Here is a 21977-nt window from a genome sequence, read left to right as displayed (position 1 = left end):
TCTGTCAAAGCGCCTTTGGGCTTCTGGAAAAGCGCTATACAAAATAAATGAATTATTATTATTATAACAACACACACACACACACACACACACACACACACACACACACACACACACACACACACACACACACTTACCTGCATCCTCTTCACAAATAATCAGGTCTGCTAAAGCAGTCTATTTGGGAAGGGTTATAGTCCGTAACAGGTCGCCACTCAAATGCAGGATACTTCACAGAACGTGGTTTCTGGAGGAATTTGTAATTTTTTTCAGGGTTTGGGCGGTACCAGTAATTCACCCCCTGTTCACACAAAACACCATAGGATCTTTAAATTCCACCAATGACCAGTGCCAGCAAACGAATCCTCAGGCTTAATATCCTTCCAATGGTCAGCACACACATTGATGATCGGCACACACATCACCGTGCATGGGTCCCCTGCATCGCCCAATGGGTTGGCGCCCACATCGCCCTGCATCACCCAATTGGTCGGTGTACACATCACCCTGCATGGGTCCCCTGCATCGCCCAATGGGTTGGCGCCCACATCGCCCTGCATCGCCCAATGGGTCGGTGTACACATCACCCTGCATGGGTCCCCTTCATCGCCCAATGGGTCGGTGTACAAATCACCCTGCATGGGTCCCCTGCATCGCCCAATGGGTTGGTGTACACATCACCCTGCATGGGTCCCCTGCATCGCCCAATGGGTCAGTGTACACATCACCCTGCATGGGTCCCCTGCATCGCCCAATGGGTCGGTGTACACATCACCCTGCATGGGTCCCCTGCATCGCCCAATGGGTCGGTGTACACATCACCCTGCATGGGTCCCCTGCATCGCCCAATGGGTCGGTGTACACATCACCCTGCATGGGTCCCCTGCATCACCCAATGGGTCGGTGTACACATCACCCTGCATGCAGTGGTGTAGTCTAGTTTTTTGTCGTGGGTATACTGTGATTTTTCCCTTCCAGCCTCATAATCACCCGTCCCAGAGCGACGCGCCCCGGAGCGACACCCGTCCTGAAGCGACACCCCATAAGCACCACCACACTCACTAATGCATACAGTATGCATCTACACGTAATTGAGAGCATTCTGAAAGACTGGTTATGTGTTATCAACATCAATTTATTTTCAATTTTTTAGCAACAAGACTCAGCCAGTTAAGAGCTATTTAGCTTAAATGTTATGTGAATGTGTTAACAAATAAAGGTTGAAAAGGCACTTAGCATCATCAAAGTATCCATACTGGGTTCACTGTGTTAGTCCACAAGCCCTGGAAAAAGGATGGAACACTAACAGACAGCCCAGCTCCTGTTCCACCTGGTTTGCTGGCAGTGTGCTTGGGGTGGGGTAAGAAGGGGAGGGTGGGTACTGGGTAGCCTGGTAGTCTACAAAGCTTTCCAAATATGTTTGTAGTTGTACTCGGGCATCTGAGGTGTGCATTGCCTCCTTGCTTGCGTGGCAGAGCGATGGCTTCTCAACCATGTTGTGACGTACTTCCTTGGCTCAAAAAGTCTTACAGGGGGACCATTGATGCTGATCATCATCAAATTACTTACATTGGACAACAACAGTGTAGATCTCTTGTCCGTGCATACATTGTTCATGAGACTGAAGCCCCTTTCACACTCCGCAGTGCTGCAAGGGATGGTCTGCATGCATCGTATGAGTTGTTTTAGGCTTTCAGGCTCACTGTCTGGGTGCTCAAGGAAATCTCTCATACCATTAACTGCTTGCTCTTCACAAAGATTGAACCGCCTGCACAGTCGTTTCACTTGTGCCTCACCATGCCGTATACCAGGTGTTGATGGCCAGTTGTCTGTATCCAGAACGCTGACATCATGAAGCATTTCACCTTCAAATGAGAGGCGCTTCTCCATGTTGTTGATCAGACTTTGTAGGAACTGCTTTGCATTGATTGGTGTGAGCTTTGCATTTGACTCCAGGGGAACCGATCCAAAATGTCCCATAGCCTGTGCTGTCAGTGTCTCCTCTGGTTTCTCTCCTGGAGTGTCTTTGAATGATGCCAGCACTCTCATGGTGCGCTTCAGAAACTGGTCTGCTCTCAAGAGTGTGATTGAATGGGCCTGGAGTTGCTGAGACAGGTTTGCAAGTTCAGACAGTGCATCGTACATGAGTCCAAGGTCACACAGGAATTCCTTGCTTTGCATACGACGTGCCAGGCCTCTGTAAGTTTGTCTCTCTTTGCTGTTTCTTGTTTGGTCTCCCGCAGCATTTTCAAAGTGTCTGTTGAGTGCTTCATACGACCTCCACACAGCCTTTACAGAACGGAAGCTGCTGGCCACCCGTCGCGTACTTAAAACTCTGCCAATTTTCAGGACTTGTGAGCCCACTTCTTGTGCTGCTTCCAGAAGCTGCCGGTGAATTTTTATTGGACTGACTGTAGAGATTGTGGATCTTCTCCATGAACGCCTTGAAGTGGTTGACTGCCTGAACCTCATCCACAGCATCAGATACAGCCAGTTCCAAACGGTGGTTCATGCAGTGCCATGTGAAGAGGTTAGGGTACCTTGCATTCAGCCTGGTTGCCACACCAGAGTTCTTGCCTAACATGACACTGGCTCCATCAGAAACAAATGAGACCCAGTTCTTTTGAAGCCACTCTTCACTGAAGCCGGCAGTCTCCAAACAATTCATTAGAGCTTCTTCTATACCCTCTGCCCTTTGGCTCTCCGGCTCAACCAGCTCCAGGAACACAAATTCAGGAGTAGCTCCATCTACTGAGGCTTTCACGTTGACAATCATGGCAGATTTGTGGCTGAGAGATGTAGCCTCATCAATGAGGACAGACAACTTGCTTGAAGACGACACAATACTGTGAACTATTTTTTTCTGCATCTCTTTCGCTATGTGGTCCACAATTTTTGTGGAACTGTACCTTGAGTGCAGACTAGTGCTGAGTGCTGGCTCTCTTTTCTCGTTGTTTACAATGGGTACTACTGAGCATCGGGAGCTAGCCAAGCTTTCACAGTGCGCTCTAAGCAGCTAAGCTTGGCGCTGTTTAGCGAGCTAGCAACATACAGCTCGTTGGTGGACAAGCCATCTCTCCCCTTCTCCCACAATTATTGATCCACCACACTAACGTTAGTGAGGTTAGCTAGTTCTAGATAGAATTCAATATACCAACAATCCCATGCTGTTACAGTTATGTTAATGATAACTATGCTACTTTCACTTACCAGGTAGGGTGATAGCATCGGGCTTAGTTTCTGTAACGTTACCGCGTAACGTCAGGATAGCATCAGCCTCATCTGGCTCTTTTTCTATAGTTTCTGTAACGTCAGTGTCACCCGAAGCGGCAGTAGCTTCAGGAGCAGGCTTGCGAAAACACTCAAAGAGTGTCGTTTGAGTGTGCTTTCGTTTCATCTTTTCGTTTCGTTTTTCTCCTTTATTGATTCACATTATTTTCGCGCCGAGAATGACCGCTAAGCAACTGTGTGGTTGTTCCTTGGAAGGTGAAGTCAGATCCGGGTCACAGGTCACGGAAGCCCCAATGCCATTAATCAGTGCTTCTTAACACAGACGGGGTGAATTTTATCAAATCAAATCAAATTTTATTCATATAGTGCATTTTATGAATGAAAGTGTGAAAGTTCTGTCACGAAATTATGTTGTTACGTATCCTCCCGCATTTTTAAGTGGGTATACGGAAAGCCTGGACCTTTCCTAGTGGGTATACGGCGTATACCTGCGTATCACGTAGACGACACCACTGCCTGCATGGGTCCCCTGCATCGCCCAATGGGTTGGCGCCCACATCGCCCTGCATCGCCCAATGGGTCGGTGTACACAACGCCCTGTATGCAAAACGTTAGGTCAGGAGGACAGTTTAGAGCTGGGCTGAGATTCAAACCCAGGATAGACCGCTCGAAGGCGAGTGTGCATACTTCTAAGCTATTCTGCCAGTCTTTTTACTATCTAAAGTGTATCACCTTTTATTGTAAAGATGAAGTTCTGCGCATATTGCCGAGCCACGAGGAGAATGTAATTATCTATTCCCTATTCCCTTGGACACTGTATATATATATATATATATATATATATATATATATATATATATATATATATATATATATATATATATATATATATATATATATATATATATATACGAGCTTGGCTCGGCGTCGTTACTGAGGAACGGGCTTATTTTAGCTGAGGATAATGACTGTACCTGAGTTGCTGTGTTGTCATGATTTACACCAATCATAATACAAACAATTATTTTGCACAAACGTATTTGTTGTGTTTGAACGTAGTTTGAACGTAGTGAACGTAGTTCCGTCGAACTTGGGGCTGACTCAGAAGAAGACCTTTGTTGGTCGAAAGCTTGTCGACAATTAAAGATCGACGTCCTGAAGCTACGTCCGCGTCTTATTTAATCTAACGATTATATATATATATATATATATATATATATATATATATATATATATATATATATATATATATATATATATATATATATATATATATATATATAATTGCCTCAAAAAGAGGACCATGACAATTACAACTCCATATGGGCATTGGGCAGGGTACAGCCCGAAGTGGAGATCGGTTTCTGAGGTTTGGGACATGGAATGTAGGGACAATGACAGGGAGATCAGGAGAAGTGGTGGAAGTATTGGTCAGAAGAAGAGTGGACATATGTTGTGTGCAAGAGATGAGATGGAAGGGAAGTTGTGTGAAAATGGTGAAGGGTAGGCAGGGACAGAAATACAGGTTTGTGTGGCAAGGGTGCCCGGAGGGCGTGAATGGTGTTGGTGTCCTGTTTTCTGAGGAGTTTGTAGACAGTGTGGTGAGTGTGACTAGAGTGAGTGATAGGTTGATGATGGTGAAAATGATGATTGGAAAGCTCTTGGTGAACGTCATCTCGGGATATGCTCCGCAGGTTGGTCGGAGCGATGAAGAGAAGGACAAGTTCTGGTGTGCGATAGAGAAGCTGATGGAAAACGTGAAAGATGAGAAAGTTGTTGTGGTAGGAGGAGACCTAAATGGACATGTGGGAAGGAGTATGGATGGTTTTGAGGGAGTTCATGGGGGTTAGGAATATGGTGTGAGAAATGGAGAAGGTGAAAGGATTTTGGAGTTTGCTGATGGAGCTGATTTGTTGATTTGTAATACTCATTTCCAGAAAGAGGATAATAAGCTTGTTATATACACGTCAGCTGGGTCGACGACAACCGTTGACTACCTCATGGTGCGTAGGCGAGATAGGGGGCACCTCCGGGACACAAAGGTGATCCCGGGGGAGGAAGCTGTTTCACAGCACCACTTGGTTGTCTGCGACATAAGGGTGAAAGGTGCGAGGAGAGCTCGGCGGGTGAAGTACCAACCGAGAATGAAGGTGTGGAGGTTGAAAGAGGTGACAGTAAGGGAGGCATTAAAAGAGAGGCTGAGTCGGGTAGAGGATGATGTGGTTGAGCTTGAAAGTGGTTGGATGTCAATGAAAGCTAGTCTGTTGGGAGCCGTTGGTGAGGTATGTGGATGGCCAAAAGGACCACCGAGGCACTCAGAGACATGGTGGTGGGATGATGAAGTTGGAAAGAGGATTGGCGAGAAGAGGAAGAAGTTCAAGGAGTGGCAGATGGCGAAGGGTACGGGAGCAGAAGCAGCAGAGCATGAAAGTTATAAGGCAGCCAAGAAGGCTGCAAAGAAAAAGGTAGCAAAGGCGCAGGAGGCATGTAGGAAAATGTTCGGAGAATGGTTGGATTCGGAAGAGGGTCAGAAAGCAGTATTCAGGATTGCAAAGCAGATAGCGAAAGAGAGGTGTGATGTGATGGGGGTGAGCTGCTTGAAGGATGAAGTGGGACAAATCGTTGTGGACCCAGATGGAATTAAAGGAAGATGGAAAAGATATATGGAAATGCTGTTGAATACAGAGAATGAATGGGATGGCAACATGGAGAGTAACCCAGTTTTAAGACCGGCAGAGAAGATAACTGAGATGGAAGTTGAGGAAGCAATAAAAGCAATGAAGAGTAGAAAAGCGGGTGGGCCGACGGGAGTTGTGGGAGATATGTTGAAGGCAGCAGGAAGTTGGGGTGTGAAGAGAATGACAGAGATCTGTAATCTGGTGGTGAAAGAAGGCCGCATTCCAGTGGATTGGGAACTGAGTACCCTCGTCCCTCTATACAAGGGGATAGGTGACCCTCTGGAGTGTGGCTCGTACCAAGCGATAAAGTTATTGGAGCATGGAATGAAGGTATTGGAAAGGGTGTTGGAGAGGAGGATAAGGAAGAAAGTGAAGATCGACGAAATGCAGTTTGTATTTATGCCAGGAAGAGGAACGACAGACGCGCTTTTTATTGTGAGGCAGTTGCAGGAGAAGTACATGGAGAAGAGGAAGAAGTTGTTTCTTGGGTTTGTTGATCTGGAGAAAGCATTCGATAGGGTTCCACGCAAAGTATTGACATGGGCATTGAGGAAGTTAGGAGTGGAGGAATGGTTGATCTGAGTGGTGATGGCAATGTACAAAAGAGCGTGCACAGATGTAAGGACGATGGACGGGAACAGTGGTGAGTTTGAGGTGAAGGTGGGAGTGCATCACGGGTCGGTACTAAGTCCACTACTATTTGTAGCTGTGATGGAGGTGCTGGCTCAGAACGTAAAGGAGGGTTTACCGTGGGAGTTGTTGTATGCAGATGATCTGGTGTTGATTGCGGAAAGTATGGATGGACTGAAGGAAAAGATGAACAAGTGGAAGGAATGTATGGAGACAAAAGGTCTGAAGGTGAATATCGGAAAGACGAAGGTGATGGCAAGTGGTAAAGCATGTGGTGAGGTGGAAAGAACTGGGAAGTGGCCCTGTTCTGTGTGCAGGAAGGGTGTCGGAGTGAACTCCATTCAATGTACAATGTGCGCTGAGTGGGTTCATCAAAAATGTAGTGGTCTGAGAGGGTCATTAACCAGTGTGGCAGCTACATTCAAATGTAAGGTGTGCACAGAGGGAGCTGCAGATGGAGGAAATGTTGAGTTGGATCTTGGAGATGGCGTGAAGGTGGAAGGTGTGAAAACATTTTGCTACCTCAGAGACATGCTGAATGGAGAAGGTGGATCAGACTCGGCAACGGTTGCTAGAGTGAGATGTGCATGGAAGAAGTTTCGGGAACTGAGTGGCGTGCTGATTGGGAGGGGAGTGTCGTTGAAGCTCAAGGGAAAGGTTTATGCTGCATGTGTGAGAAGTGTTATGATTTATGGGAGCGAGACATGGGTAATGAACGTAGAGCAGCAACGAAGGTTGGAAAGGGTGGAAATGTGAATGGTTCGATGGATGTGCGGAGTATCGTTGAGAGAGAGGAAGACAAATGATTAATTGCGAAAGATGATGGGAATATTGCCTGTGATTGATGCTGTGAAGAGGAACAGGTTGAGAAGGTTGGGTCATGTGTTGAGGAAGGATGAAAGTGACTGGTTGAGAAGAGTGATGGAAATGAATGTAGAAGGAAGTAGAGGACGGGGGAAGACCGAGAAAGACTTGGCTAAAGATGGTGGAAGACGAAATGCGGGCAAGGGGGTTAACAAGGAGAGATGCAGAAAATAGGGCAAGATGGAGAAGATTGTCATGGGGACCGCAAGGCTAACCCCCGCTCTGGCAGGGAAAATGGCCTTAAAATGCATGTTGTGTTGTTGTTGACATTTTTCGAAAGTTAAAGGGCAAAGGTTTAAGATCAATATGAGAATATGAGGAATTGACATGGAAGATGAAATGGAGATTGTGTGAAGGTTGAACAATTATTATTGAATATATATATGCGGTAAAACAAACAATGTTTGTCATATACGATGTGGTTGGTCATCAGGCCCAACCTTGCTGGGAGATGCCATACACCAGCTAATGTCATGTCCCTGAGCCGCTCTGAACTTTCATGAAATTACAAGTCTGAACGTGAGTAATTGTAACAGATGACAGTTTCTGATTTTTAGCAATCGATTTAGCGATTTACTTTCCAGCACTGGCTCTATTTATGAGTGATGTATCACTTATATTACAGGCGAGCACCATGCTCGATAATGGTGACCCATCATTGTTTTACATCATGTGCTCTGGTTCTTTGCTTTCCGGAGAAGATTTTCTCTTTCTTGAATTTATCTTGAAAACATGAATCGCCTTGTGTTATTTTCATGGAATTCAACCAGTTGTTCCCCCTTTTAAGTGACTATTTTTGCAAAATGTCGGTGCTGCTGCCTTGACTTTGGCATTAACCCCTTACATCACTCTCATCATTACTCTGTTAAAAATGGACTGCCACTTCCAATGATTTGATTGTCTGCCAGCTTTCCTTGTTTTATCATACAACACAGTCATATTTATCAATTTCCTTTCCTGGATTTTCAAATAATCCCATTGTTATCTTGTAATGGTTTATCTCCTTTTATCTACGAGTATAATTGTCCTCAATGTCACATATGTTGCTAATTCCATTTATTTCTGGTGAAATAATAATATATTTTCCCCACGTGGCTACAAATCTAATCTATTTCTCTTCCTGTTGCATTATTGCATTATTCGTTAGTTGCAAAGGCTTTCATATCATCAATTTATTTTTTAGATGTGTCTCATTTATAATCGGCTGGCAGGATAGCTGATATATATATATATATATATATATATATATATATATATATATATATATATATATATATTAGGGTGGGCTTCAAAAAATCAAAATGCAGATTTTCTCTGGGACATGGTCTAGTTTTGTTCCTTTTGGTGTCAAAGGACACCACACCAAATTTGAATGGAATCCAATATTATTTAGGGGTGCCACATCAGTGATGAATTTTCCCCCATGCAAAAATAGGAATTCCCATTTTTTGGGCTGTATATACACAAAATAAATACATAATTATATATATACATTAAATATAATATTAAAAATATATATATAGTAAATATACATTAAATAATAATAATATATATTATATTATACATTATATATACAATTATACGATAGACAATTATACAAATATAGACAAATATAATACATTAAATAATATATTAAAAATAAATATAATATATTAAAATTTAAATATAATAAATAAATATATAGTTATACAATATATATACATTATAATTAAATATGCATTAAATTTATACATAAAATATGCATTAAATAATAAATATACATAAATACACATTATACATTATATATAGTTATATACAATATATTATACATACAGTTTTGAGACTTCCTATGATCACTATCTGGGCAATTTTCATGCATGTTTTGTACAGGTTCCCGGGGTCAGGGGTACGCTTTTTTAGTGTGTAATATGTAGGCCTAACTTATTGACTGTGGCTCTTTTGTAGAGAGTGACCCTGTGGAGTAAGAATTAACAGGATTTTACCCACATTCTTGCTTATTTTGCAGATATGGCATGTGCTAGTACCAGTGTTTCATTGCAAACTCGGGCTCAGGATAATGTGTATCTCATTGGGTCCACTTCTGGAGATGCCATCAAAGGTGCCAAGCTCCCGACTGTGCATCAATCTCTTGTCCTGTTTTTCCATCACCTGAAGAAGGAGAATCGCACTGCCCGGGAGAGTGCAACCCTCACCATTGAAGAGGTTGTGAAGTTCTGGGAAAAAGCTCACCTACCTACAACGACGAAGCAGCACTGCATCCATCGTTTGGAGAGGCTATATGAAGAATGGAGGAGCCTCCAAAAAGGTGCAAAGCGGGGTGGTGCGACCCAAGAGAAAAAGGAAGCATCCTTCAAGGCCTCCTTGGAGAAGACGTTTGATCTTAGGCATGCAGATTCGGAGGCCATAATCAACAACCCCCAGGACAGGAAGTTTCTTCACGATCAATTCTCAGAGAGGAAGGCTTCAATGGGATCTGTAGACACTGTGTTGGAAGCAAAAACGAAGCGAAAGAAAGAAAGGGAAGAAAAGGAGAAGACTAGGGCAGAGAAGGAAAATAAGAGACAGGAAATGGTCATGAAGGGTGCTACTGCTATGGAAGTCACAGACTCAGACTCTGACTCTGAGACCACGGCACAGGCTGGTTCTTCATCATCTGATGGTGGGATATCTCGTCCCAAGAAAAGAAGGCCTATCAACATTGTCACTCCTGAAGTCGCAGCTTCTTTGGATCGTACGAAAACAAGTGACCGAATGGCTGTCCACAACTTGGCATCCATTTGTAGAGCAGTAGGATGGGATCCTGCAGAGCTGGCACTGAACCGATGGACAGTGCGGCGGAATCGCATGATGCATCGATGCAAAACCATGGACGAAATAAAAGAAGCATTTCATCATAATGTGCAGGGTCCTTTAGTGGTCCATTGGGATGGAAAGCTTCTTCCCGATGTCACTGGAGATTTTGTGCATGTGAAGGTGGATCGTCTTCCAATCCTTGTGTCCAACCAGTACCATGGAATGGAGCAGCTGTTGAATGTTCCCAAGTTACCTGACGGGGGAGGAGAAGCTATGGCAACCGCTGTAGTGGACACACTGAAGAGCTGGAACCTTGTGGGCAAGGTGAAGGCTTTGTCTTTTGACACAACGGCCAGCAATTCAGGTGTTCGTGGAGGGGCTGCTGTCCTCATTGAAAAGAAGCTACAGACTGAACTAATTCATTTGGCTTGCCGCCATCATGCGCACGAAATCATTCTGGGAGATGTTTTCACCACTCTTTTGGGTCCTTCATCAGGCCCTGACATCCAGCTTTTTAAGCGGTGTCAGGCGGAGTGGCCGTCCATTGCCCATCACCAACCAAAAAATGGATTCACAGATCCTGATACGGCAGCTGAGTTTGCACAGAACAGTGACATGATGGATGAAGCTCTGGAATTTGCTCTTGTGTGTTTGAAAGATCAGCAGCCACGAGATGATTATCGTGAACTCCTAGAACTGACTGTCATCTACATGGGAGGAATCTCACCTCGTGGAATCCGGATCATGGCTCCAGGAGCAATGCACAGAGCCAGATGGATGGCAAAAGCACTATATTCACTACAGGTGTTCATGTTTCGGTCAGAGTTCCACTTGACACTTCGAGAGGCGAGAGAACTCCGAGCCTTCAACATTTTTGTCTGCCTTGTGTATGTACAGGCTTGGTTTCGGGCTCCACAAGCTATTGAGGCTCCCCTGAATGACATTAACCTCTTCAAGAAGTTGGAAAAGTTTGAACAAATCAATCAGAAGATGGCTCAGGCAGCCTTGAAGGCACTTGGCCGCCACACGTGGTACATGAGCCCAGTACTAGTGGCATTTGCATTCTTTGACACCAGAATTGACAAAGAAAGCAAGATCAATATGATTGAAGCATTGAAAAATGACGGTGAAAACACCTCTCCAAAGAGACCAGCTATCAAACGAGGAACCGCCCTGTCAATCGCTGGCCTCATAACAAAACACACCAAGCATTTCTTCAGCATCCTAGGGACCCCAACTGATTGGATGGATAAGGATCCTGGTTCATGGGAGCAAGAAACCAGCTTTCAGGAAGCAAAGAAAGCCGCCAGTGGCTTAGTCGTGGTGAACGACAGGGCAGAAAGGGGTGTCGCATTGATACAAGACTACAATAAGCTCCTTACAAAGGATGAAGAGCAAAAGCAAGCTCTGCTCCAAGTTGTTGCTGCTCACAGGAAGATGTACCCCGATGCCAAGAAGGCAACAGTGGTGAAACAGGCCCAGAAATAGGAGTTACATTTCTCATTATATTTGGGTTTTTTAATATTATGTGATATGGTGTCTCTTCATTTTATGAACTGAACATTTGGATTGTTATCATTGAATTTGAGTTTTCATAGCAATATAGTGCTATTTGTGCAGCTATTGTAACTTTGTGTTTGCTAGAATACAAAGAAAGTGAGTGGAGGGTGGATTTTCATAAAACAAACTTCTGGTTTTGCTTTCGATCCATATATAGAAAAGTTTTGTAGACACCTTTAGTTTGAAGGCTGATGTGGCACCCATAAATAAAATCAGATTGCTTTCATATTTGGTGTCTTTTCATTTTGGAACAAAAGGAACAACATAAAGCCATGTCCCAGTAAATATTTAAAAAAATTATTTTGAGCACCACCCTAATATATATATATATATATATATATATATATATATATATATATATATATATATATATATATGCACTCGACTCTGAGCTGTTTAGCCTACGTTTGATTCCCGACCCAGCTATAAACTGTAATCCTGGTGGTGTTTCACAGAAAGGGTGAATCGTCAATGTGGGTGCGGTCACTCTAATGGACGGTAATCTGGGCATCCTGTCTGCCAGCATTAGATGGTTGGACGTGAAAGATAACATGGTGTCCTTCTTGAAGAGTATGCGAACTATCACCAACTCGATGAACAAATTACAAATTGAAACACACTCAGTTGAGTATCCTGAGATTGTTGTTACTTTCGCCCAAGAAAACTGCTTCGGCAGAACCGGCACTGTATAGAGCGCATAGTGCACAAAACAAGGGAAGACAAGTTATCTCTGATCAATAGTGTGTTTTATTGTTCCCTTAAAGCTGTACTTCTTTATAGAATCTTTCTTGGGGAAATAACTCATCGTACCACCATGATTCTGGTGTTTTTTCTCTAAGAAGCGCCACTTCATCTTTTGCCTATCTAAACACTCCTTCCATGTACCTTTCTTGCTCTTGAAGATTGCTTTTCTTTTGAGAGGCCCTCGAGGCTTTCACAATTGTCGAGATGAATCCTTCTTGCCCTATGGTATAGTTGTCCTATGGCCTTGCCATGGCAATTCCGTCGCAATCTTCTCCAAATTAAATCTCTCTCTTGGACAGGTAATGCTAATAATGTTTTCTGTGAACACCAATCAACCCAGCAGCATGTCAACCCACATTGGCCCAAAGTAAATGCTGCGTGCACGCATGCACAGCTCATCGTTAAATACGTTCACAGATTCATGAGACTCCTCATGCTTTTACATTTTCATTCTTCATGATCTGAGTGTATTCATAGAAATGGGTTTGTCATTAAGCTTTTTCCCTCATTTTGAAGACAGACAGCTTGTCGAAAATATTCAATAAAACCCCCGAACAACCCGCCAGAAAATGCAAAATTATCAAAAAAACAAAATTGGAGGAAAACAAGTGCCAAGCGCTGGGGGGGGGGGGGGGGGGGGGTAGGGGTCCACGTACTATGCCCCAATATGTCAAACATAACTAACCCCTACTTGCCTCTTTCCTAAAATCTCATGCTATGGCCTACACTACCGTATATTGAAAATTTTTTGGTACAACATGGGTGTTTAGGGTTGTGGTCAAGTTTCATCAGAGATGCATGTGTAGTTTCTGAGAAGGAAGCAAATACCGATTTTGGGGGGCATCCCCCCCATAGATCCCCAATGGGGCAGATTTTTTTAATGCCGTGAACAAACGTTGGGACACCACGAATGATGAAGGTTGTGGTGAAGTTTCATCGAAATCATGTGTGCAGTTTCAGAGAAGAAAGCAAATATCTATTTTGGAGGATCAAACTGGGACCCACTTTCACCCCCCCCCCCCCCCCTCTAGACCCCTAAAGGGGCAGATTTTTTTTTAAATGCTGTGAACAAACGTTGGGACACCACGAGTGATAAAGGTTGTGGTCAAGTTTCATCGAAATCATGTGTGCAGTTTCAGAGAAGAAAGCAAATTCCTATTTTGGGATGTCAAACCTAGATACACTTTGACCCCAGTAAACCCCCTTAGACCCCGATTTTTTTAATGCCATGAACAAACTTTAGTCACAACACAACAAATATCATTTGTGCCCAAATTTGGTCGCAATCCCATCAGCGGTTTCGGAGAAGAAGTTTCAAGTGTTTACGGACTGACAGACAGACGGACGGACGGACTGACTGACTGACTGACAGACGAGCGACGCGCCATCGCATGAGCTCCCCTGAACTTAGTTCCAGGTGAGCTAATAAATGTTGACATCAGTATTCAGAAAAGATCCATGGCTTCTTTCAGCTTCACCTGCACTCTCTCTCATTTGCTATGAATATGAATTCTGATTGTTTTGTGTACAGCTGTGAAGAGCCTTCCTTACTCGATGGAAAATGTTAATTTTTTCCAAATTATTGCTGAAATCCAAATCGAGTAAACCTGTCACATTTGTTTCAGCGAATGTAACATGGGTTTTTGACAAGTCGTCGGAATTCTTTGTTGCCTTGTGTCGGGAATTCTTTGTTGCCATTCGTGTCGCATGATGGGACCTTCAGAGGAGAGACGTTAGATCACAAGTCTCCATAAATATAGCTGCAATTATCATGTATTACCTTTTTCTACGCAAAGTCATAGCTCTTGGAAGAGCTGGAACACTCAATGGATCAGGACGCAACAGAACAAAAGGAATGGTAGAAAGAGTAGGGAAGCACCAACACCAGGGTTGAAGGACAAAATAGAGGGAGACTTGGACAAATAAGGGAGGTGGGGAGGAATGGGGTGTAGGGGGGGGGGGGGGGACGCATGGGGTGGACAAGATGTGGAAACAGAAATAAACTCTCAGAAAGGAACAACTGGAAATTTGGAAAGATGTGGGCTTGGGGGTGGTGAGGAGGGGTTAATGGTGGTAGAAAAATTCATGGCTATGGATTGGGGATGATCTGAGATTGTGGTGAACAGCTTTCTTGATGACGTGGAGGAAAGAATGAGATTGAGGAGGATGTGGAAATTGGCTCCACAGTTGGGAAAAAAGTGAGCAGTGATCCTGGATTTTGGTATTTCACAAGAAGGGGGATGCAGAAGCCTGGATGGGCGGGATAAATCACGGAAGGGATAAGAGGGTGCAAGACCAGAAATGAGATGATAGAAGACAGAGAGACCACAGACCTGTCTGCGATTGGAAAGTGATAAGCCCATAGAATCAGCTTCATCACAGGAGATTCCGATGATCTTGAAGGGCTTGGTTTCTACAGCGTCAAGCTGAGAAAGATATGAGGCAGGAGAGCCAGCCCACAGGGGAGAGCAGTACTCCATCAAGGTGTGGATAAAGGCGTTGTAGGTGGACAGGAGTTCAGGTGTGCCAAGGAAGGACTTTGCATGGCAGAGGATGCCCAATCATGACTGTCTTTGGAGGCCAACTTTGAAATGTGGTTTACCCAGTAAAGGTAAAAAATAAACCTGCCATTTTGTACAGAAACAGAGAAAGTTACTGCATTATGGCAAACACAACATTTTGGAAGGTCCCTCAATCTGATAGTCCCATATCTTACTGGAACGGCACCCAGCAGAGAGCACACCTCCGCCAGACTGACCAGTTTACGTTTTGTATCCCACTGATAGGTCGGATCTGGATTCGGACCGGAACCAAAATCGAATTGGCTTGTTCTTGTCACCTGACCAACTCATCCACAAAGTCTTGTCATAATCCACCCACAACTTTATGAGATATCATGCTACATGTCGTTTTTGGCCCTATCACTCAATGTTGAAGAATCACTTTAAAATTCTCTGATCCGGATTCGAATCTTCACCAAAATTGAATAATTTCGTCCTTGTCGGACACCCAACCTGTCCACAAAGTTGCGTCCGAATCCGTCCACAATTTTTTTTGATATCCTGCAATTTATCGTTTTTTGCCCGATCTTTCAATGGCGGAGAATCACTTTAAAAATTTTTTGATCCAGATCCGGTTCCGGATCTTCACCAAAATCTTATCATTTCGTCATTGTCACATACCCTAACCTTTCCACCAAATTTTGTCCGAATCCGTCCACAACTTTTTGAGATATCCTGTTCACAAACGGACAGACAAACATGACCTTTCCAGCACCATTGGTGGTAGAGGTAAAAAAAAAAGGTGAAATGGACCATTGTGTAACCTGCAGCGGCAAGGACATGGACTAGTACAACAACAATAAGAGAATAGATTACACCAAGATTGCATGATGTAAATTCTAGATATTGATATGTTCATCGGTATAATGGGTCAAACAGCTTATTCATGTTTATCAATAGGTACACATATGCATATATACAAGGAAGTACGTTTGGCGTGAATGGTTTGTATTTGTTCCCGAACCCTTCCACCTTTTGGCCGATCTCGCCTAAATTTGGCCTGTGTACATGGGGTTACCTGGCTGTGTCCTAGGGGTGGTGAGAGGTAGTCCCAGCATCTTAATTCCCCAGGAAGTGTTCATGACGAAGGTTCAAAATGTCACTGAAAGTCACGTGTGTGTCATGTGCTGCTGTATGTATTTTTTTTTTTTTTTTTTTTTTTTGTATACAAGATCGAGGCTCGTGTAAGAGCTAAAATTACGTATAAGATACAAAATATAAGATTACAGACTCTTAAAGGACATTCATGATTCTGACCTGCTGTGGGTGATATTGGCCTGGTCTGCCAATCTCTTATTAACATGCAAAGTCAAACCCATGATTTACTGAACCCCAAATAAAGTTAAAGAAAGTGTCCAAAGTTGTTCTCTCAGGAATTTCTCCCTCTCTGTTGACAAATTCCTAATAGGATCCACATAAAGTCCTTCTCCATTTGATCTGAAATCCATAAACGACAAACATGATGCTTTTTCTTATTCCCCGCAGATACCTGGACGAAAACCAATTCACCATGGTCCCACCAGAACTCTCGAACTACAAATATCTTTCCCTTATGTAAGTACAACATTACTTGATGGACATCGTTTATTTATTTATTTATTATTCTTGTTTTTTGTTTTTTTTGTATACAAGATCGAGGCTCGTGTAAGAGCTAACATCAATCACAAAAAAAATCAAAAAACTGACACACAAAACATACAATAAATAGAGCGGGAGACGATGGGGAGGAAGAGAGGAAAGCGAACAAGTAAAACAACAGAGAACAGGGACATCGGGAGATCTGTGGGAGGGAGAGGGCTTGGGGGAAGGGAGCATGGGAAGGGGGAGGAGGGTGGGGGAGGTATAAAACACAAGCACATTGTTAGGACTTCCGGGAAAGAAAGAAGTCTGTATTTCAAAAAAAAAGTGTATATGTGGTGAATTAACGGGGGTAGAAAAGATCAAGGTTTTGGATGGGGGAAGATAAGAGATGGTGGTGAACAGCTGGTTTAAAGACCTGGAGGGAGGAGTGGGATTGAAGGGAGTGGGGGAGTTTGTTCCAGAGGCGGGAGAAAAGAGGAATGAAGGAGTGAAGGTGAGCAGAGAGCCGAGATTTTGGCAGTTTAACCATAAGAGGGTTGCTGGCAGATCTTGTGCGACCTGTAGGAATATTTGCGGGACAGAGCCCAGAGAGAGCTGGGGGGGGCAAGGCCGGAGAGGAGTCGGTAGAAGACGGAAAGACCACCAACCTGCCTGCGGTGAGTGAGTGAGAGGCCCTCGGAGTTGGCTTCATCGCGGGAGATTCCAATGCATTGATTATATTAATTGCAATAGCCATGTTGCATCAGAAGAACAAGTCCAATTAAGGGATGCTTGTGCATCCGGTTCAGCTCCCAGTGAATTACACAGATCGACATAATCACTGTGTCCACCACACTGATGAATGCATTGGACACACCACCTCCATTGACCCACTCGTCACGTATCAGTTGTGTACTTTGATATCGCAATTACAAATCTGGACTTATTAACGCCAAACCATGCGCGTGGAAATTTCGAACCGACACTCCGCGAGCTCCTCCGGCCCGGGATAATCGAAGGCCTCAAAGTCGACGGTCTTTGTTTGTTTGTTTGTTGTTTGTTCATCTGAAATGAACCTCATTTATGCCTCATTTCATTTCCTCTTGTGCACACAGCGACCTCAGCAATAACAGGATAAGCGGCATCGCCAATTTCACCTTCAAGGACATGTCGCAGCTCACTAAACTGTACGTTTATGGACGCAGTGTCGACGTGCTACGCCATTTTTAAAGTTCGCTTGTATTAAATGTAAATTTGTGCAATGATGTCTGTTAAATAATTCATGGTGGAAGTGGAAAAGTTTACTCCTGGTTGTCCACACCTGCACGTCACAGTAAAAAAGGATTTTGCTGAAGGATATTTTAAAAGAAGTGTTAAGATGAGTGTGGAATGTATCATGCTGGATCGATTCCCATTGTAACTTCACAAATCCTCCCCAAACTCTGCTTCCAATTTGAAGGATTCTCAGTTACAACCGCCTACGATGCATCCCTCTGCGCGCCTTCAGCGGACTGAAAAATCTCCGCCTGTTGTAAGTGTCTCTTCAAGAACTGCATGACCCACTGTATGCCGTGGATGTTTTAAAGGTTTTGATTTACTACAGTGTTTCACTCTTGATAGTGTTTGTCTTCAACATAAATATGCACAAAATGGCAAAAACACCATAACACAAACCCACCCCCACCCCCCCCCCCCCCCCATCACCTTTTCCCCTCCACCCCCTCTTGCACCCCTCCCCCTCCTCCATCACCCTTCCAATCATTCCCCCATCCCACCACATCCTTTCTCTCACTGATACATTCATCTTTCCCCCTTCCAATCATTCCCCCATCCCACAACATCCTTTCTCTCACTGATACATTCATCTTTTCCCCCTTCCAATCATTCCCCCATCCCACCACATCCTTTCTCTCACTGATACATTCATCTTTTCCCCCTTCCAATCATTCCCCCATCCCACAACATCCTTTCTCTCACTGATACATTCATCTTTTCCCCCTTCCAATCATTCCCCCATCCCACCACATCCTTTCTCTCACTGACACATTCATCTTTTCCCCCTTCCAATCATTCCCCCATCCCACCACATCCTTTCTCTCACTGATACATTCATCTTTTCCCCCTTCCAATCATTCCCCCATCCCACCACATCCTTTCTCTCACTGATACATTCATATTTTCCCCCTTCCAATCATTCCCCCATCCCACAACATCCTTTCTCTCACTGATACATTCATCTTTTCCCCCTTCCAATCATTCCCCCATCCCACCACATCCTTTCTCTCACTGATACATTCATCTTTTCCCCCTTCCAATCATTCCCCCATCCCACAACATCCTTTCTCTCACTGATACATTCATCTTTTCCCCCTTCCAATCATTCCCCCATCCCACCACATCCTTTCTCTCACTGATACATTCATCTTTTCCCCCTTCCAATTCTTCCCCCATCCCACCACATCCTTTCTCTCACTGATACATTCATCTTTTCCCCCTTCCAATCCTTCCCCCATCCCACCACATCCTTTCTCTCACTGATACATTCATCTTTTCCCCCTTCCAATTCTTCCCCCATCCCACCACATCCTTTCTCTCACTGATACATTCATCTTTTCCCCCTTCCAATCCTTCCCCCATCCCACCACATCCTTTCTCTCACTGATACATTCATCTTTTCCCCCTTCCAATCATTCCCTCACTGATACATTCATCTTTTCCCCCTTCCAATCCTTCCCCCATCCCACCACATCCTTTCTCTCACTGATACATTCATCTTTTCCCCCTTCCAATTCTTCCCCCATCCCACCACAGCCTTTCTCTCACTGATACATTCATCTTTTCCCCCTTCCAATTCTTCCCCCATCCCACCACAGCCTTTCTCTCACTGATACATTCATCTTTTCCCCCTTCCAATCCTTCCCCCATCCCACCACATCCTTTCTCTCACTGATACATTCATCTTTTCCCCCTTCCAATTCTTCCCCCATCCCACCACAGCCTTTCTCTCACTGATACATTCATCTTTTCCCCCTTCCAATTCTTCCCCCATCCCACCACAGCCTTTCTCTCACTGATACATTCATCTTTTCCCCCTTCCAATTCTTCCCCCATCCCACCACATCCTTTCTCTCACTGATACATTCATCTTTTCCCCCTTCCAATTCTTCCCCCATCCCACCACAGCCTTTCTCTCACTGATACATTCATCTTTTCCCCCTTCCAATTCTTCCCCCATCCCACCACAGCCTTTCTCTCACTGATACATTCATCTTTTCCCCCTTCCAATCATTCCCCCATCCCACCACAGCCTTTCTCTCACTGATACATTCATCTTTTCCCCCTTCCAATCCTTCCCCCATCCCACCACATCCTTTCTCTCACTGATACATTCATCTTTTCCCCCTTCCAATTCTTCCCCCATCCCACCACAGCCTTTCTCTCACTGATACATTCATCTTTTCCCCCTTCCAATTCTTCCCCCATCCCACCACATCCTTTCTCTCACTGATACATTCATCTTTTCCCCCTTCCAATCCTTCCCCCATCCCACCACATCCTTTCTCTCACTGATACATTCATCTTTTCCCCCTTCCAATTCTTCCCCCATCCCACCACATCCTTTCTCTCACTGATACATTCATCTTTTCCCCCTTCCAATCCTTCCCCCATCCCACCACAGCCTTTCTCTCACTGATACATTCATCTTTTCCCCCTTCCAATTCTTCCCCCATCCCACCACATCCTTTCTCTCACTGATACATTCATCTTTTCCCCCTTCCAATCCTTCCCCCATCCCACCACATCCTTTCTCTCACTGATACATTCATCTTTCCCCCCTTCCAATCATTCCCCCATCCCACCACAGCCTTTCTCTCACTGATACATTCATCTTTCCCCCCTTCCAATCCTTCCCCCATCCCACCACATCCTTTCTCTCACTGATACATTCATCTTTTCCCCCTTCCAATCCTTCCCCCATCCCACCACATCCTTTCTCTCACTGATACATTCATCTTTTCCCCCTTCCAATCATTCCCCCATCCCACAACATCCTTTCTCTCACTGACACATTCATCTTTTCCCCCTTCCAATCCTTCCCCCATCCCACAACATCCTTTCTCTCACTGACACATTCATCTTTTCCCCCTTCCAATCATTCCCCCATCCCACCACAGCCTTTCTCTCACTGATACATTCATCTTTCCCCCCTTCCAATCCTTCCCCCATCCCACCACATCCTTTCTCTCACTGATACATTCATCTTTTCCCCCTTCCAATCATTCCCCCATCCCACCACAGCCTTTCTCTCACTGATACATTCATCTTTTCCCCCCTTCCAATCATTCCCCCATCCCACCACATCCTTTCTCTCACTGATACATTCATCTTTTCCCCCTTCCAATCATTCCCACATCCCACCACAGCCTTTCTCTCACTGATACATTCATCTTTCCCCCCTTCCAATCCTTCCCCCATCCCACCACATCCTTTCTCTCACTGATACATTCATCTTTTCCCCCTTCCAATCATTCCCCCATCCCACCACAGCCTTTCTCTCACTGATACATTCATCTTTCCCCCCTTCCAATCCTTCCCCCATCCCACCACATCCTTTCTCTCACTGATACATTCATCTTTTCCCCCTTCCAATCATTCCCCCATCCCACCACAGCCTTTCTCTCACTGATACATTCATCTTTTCCCCCTTCCAATCATTCCCCCATCCCACCACATCCTTTCTCTCACTGATACATTCATCTTTTCCCCCCTTCCAATCCTTCCCCCATCCCACCACATCCTTTCTCTCACTGATACATTCATCTTTTCCCCCCTTCCAATCCTTCCCCCATCCCACCACATCCTTTCTCTCACTGATACATTCATCTTTTCCCCCTTCCAATCCTTCCCCCATCCCACCACATCCTTTCTCTCACTGATACATTCATCTTTCCCCCCTTCCAATCCTTCCCCCATCCCACCACATCCTTTCTCTCACTGATACATTCATCTTTTCCCCCTTCCAATCCTTCCCCCATCCCACCACATCCTTTCTCTCACTGATACATTCATCTTTTCCCCCTTCCAATCATTCCCCCATCCCACAACATCCTTTCTCTCACTGACACATTCATCTTTTCCCCCTTCCAATCCTTCCCCCATCCCACAACATCCTTTCTCTCACTGACACATTCATCTTTTCCCCCTTCCAATCATTCCCCCATCCCACCACAGCCTTTCTCTCACTGATACATTCATCTTTCCCCCCTTCCAATCCTTCCCCCATCCCACCACATCCTTTCTCTCACTGATACATTCATCTTTTCCCCCTTCCAATCATTCCCCCATCCCACCACAG

General features: G+C 44.5%; 1 protein-coding gene across 1 annotated transcript in view; it reads left to right on the top strand.

The window, feature by feature from the left end:
- Window positions 1-21977, top strand: part of LOC137420701 (slit homolog 2 protein-like) — a 709809-nt gene that overhangs the window by 597068 nt on the left and 90764 nt on the right. The window contains exons 22-24 of the mRNA XM_068105981.2: window positions 16547-16615; window positions 17737-17808; window positions 18081-18152. Coding sequence (XP_067962082.2) covers window positions 16547-16615; window positions 17737-17808; window positions 18081-18152 — 213 coding nt within the window. The remainder of the gene's footprint in view (window positions 1-16546; window positions 16616-17736; window positions 17809-18080; window positions 18153-21977) is intronic.

Source organism: Myxine glutinosa, chromosome 2 (genome assembly GCF_964187855.1).
Source record: "Myxine glutinosa chromosome 2, kmMyxGlut1.1, whole genome shotgun sequence".
Classification (NCBI taxonomy): domain Eukaryota; kingdom Metazoa; phylum Chordata; class Myxini; order Myxiniformes; family Myxinidae; genus Myxine; species Myxine glutinosa.
This window is presented reverse-complemented; position numbering and strand designations above follow the sequence as displayed.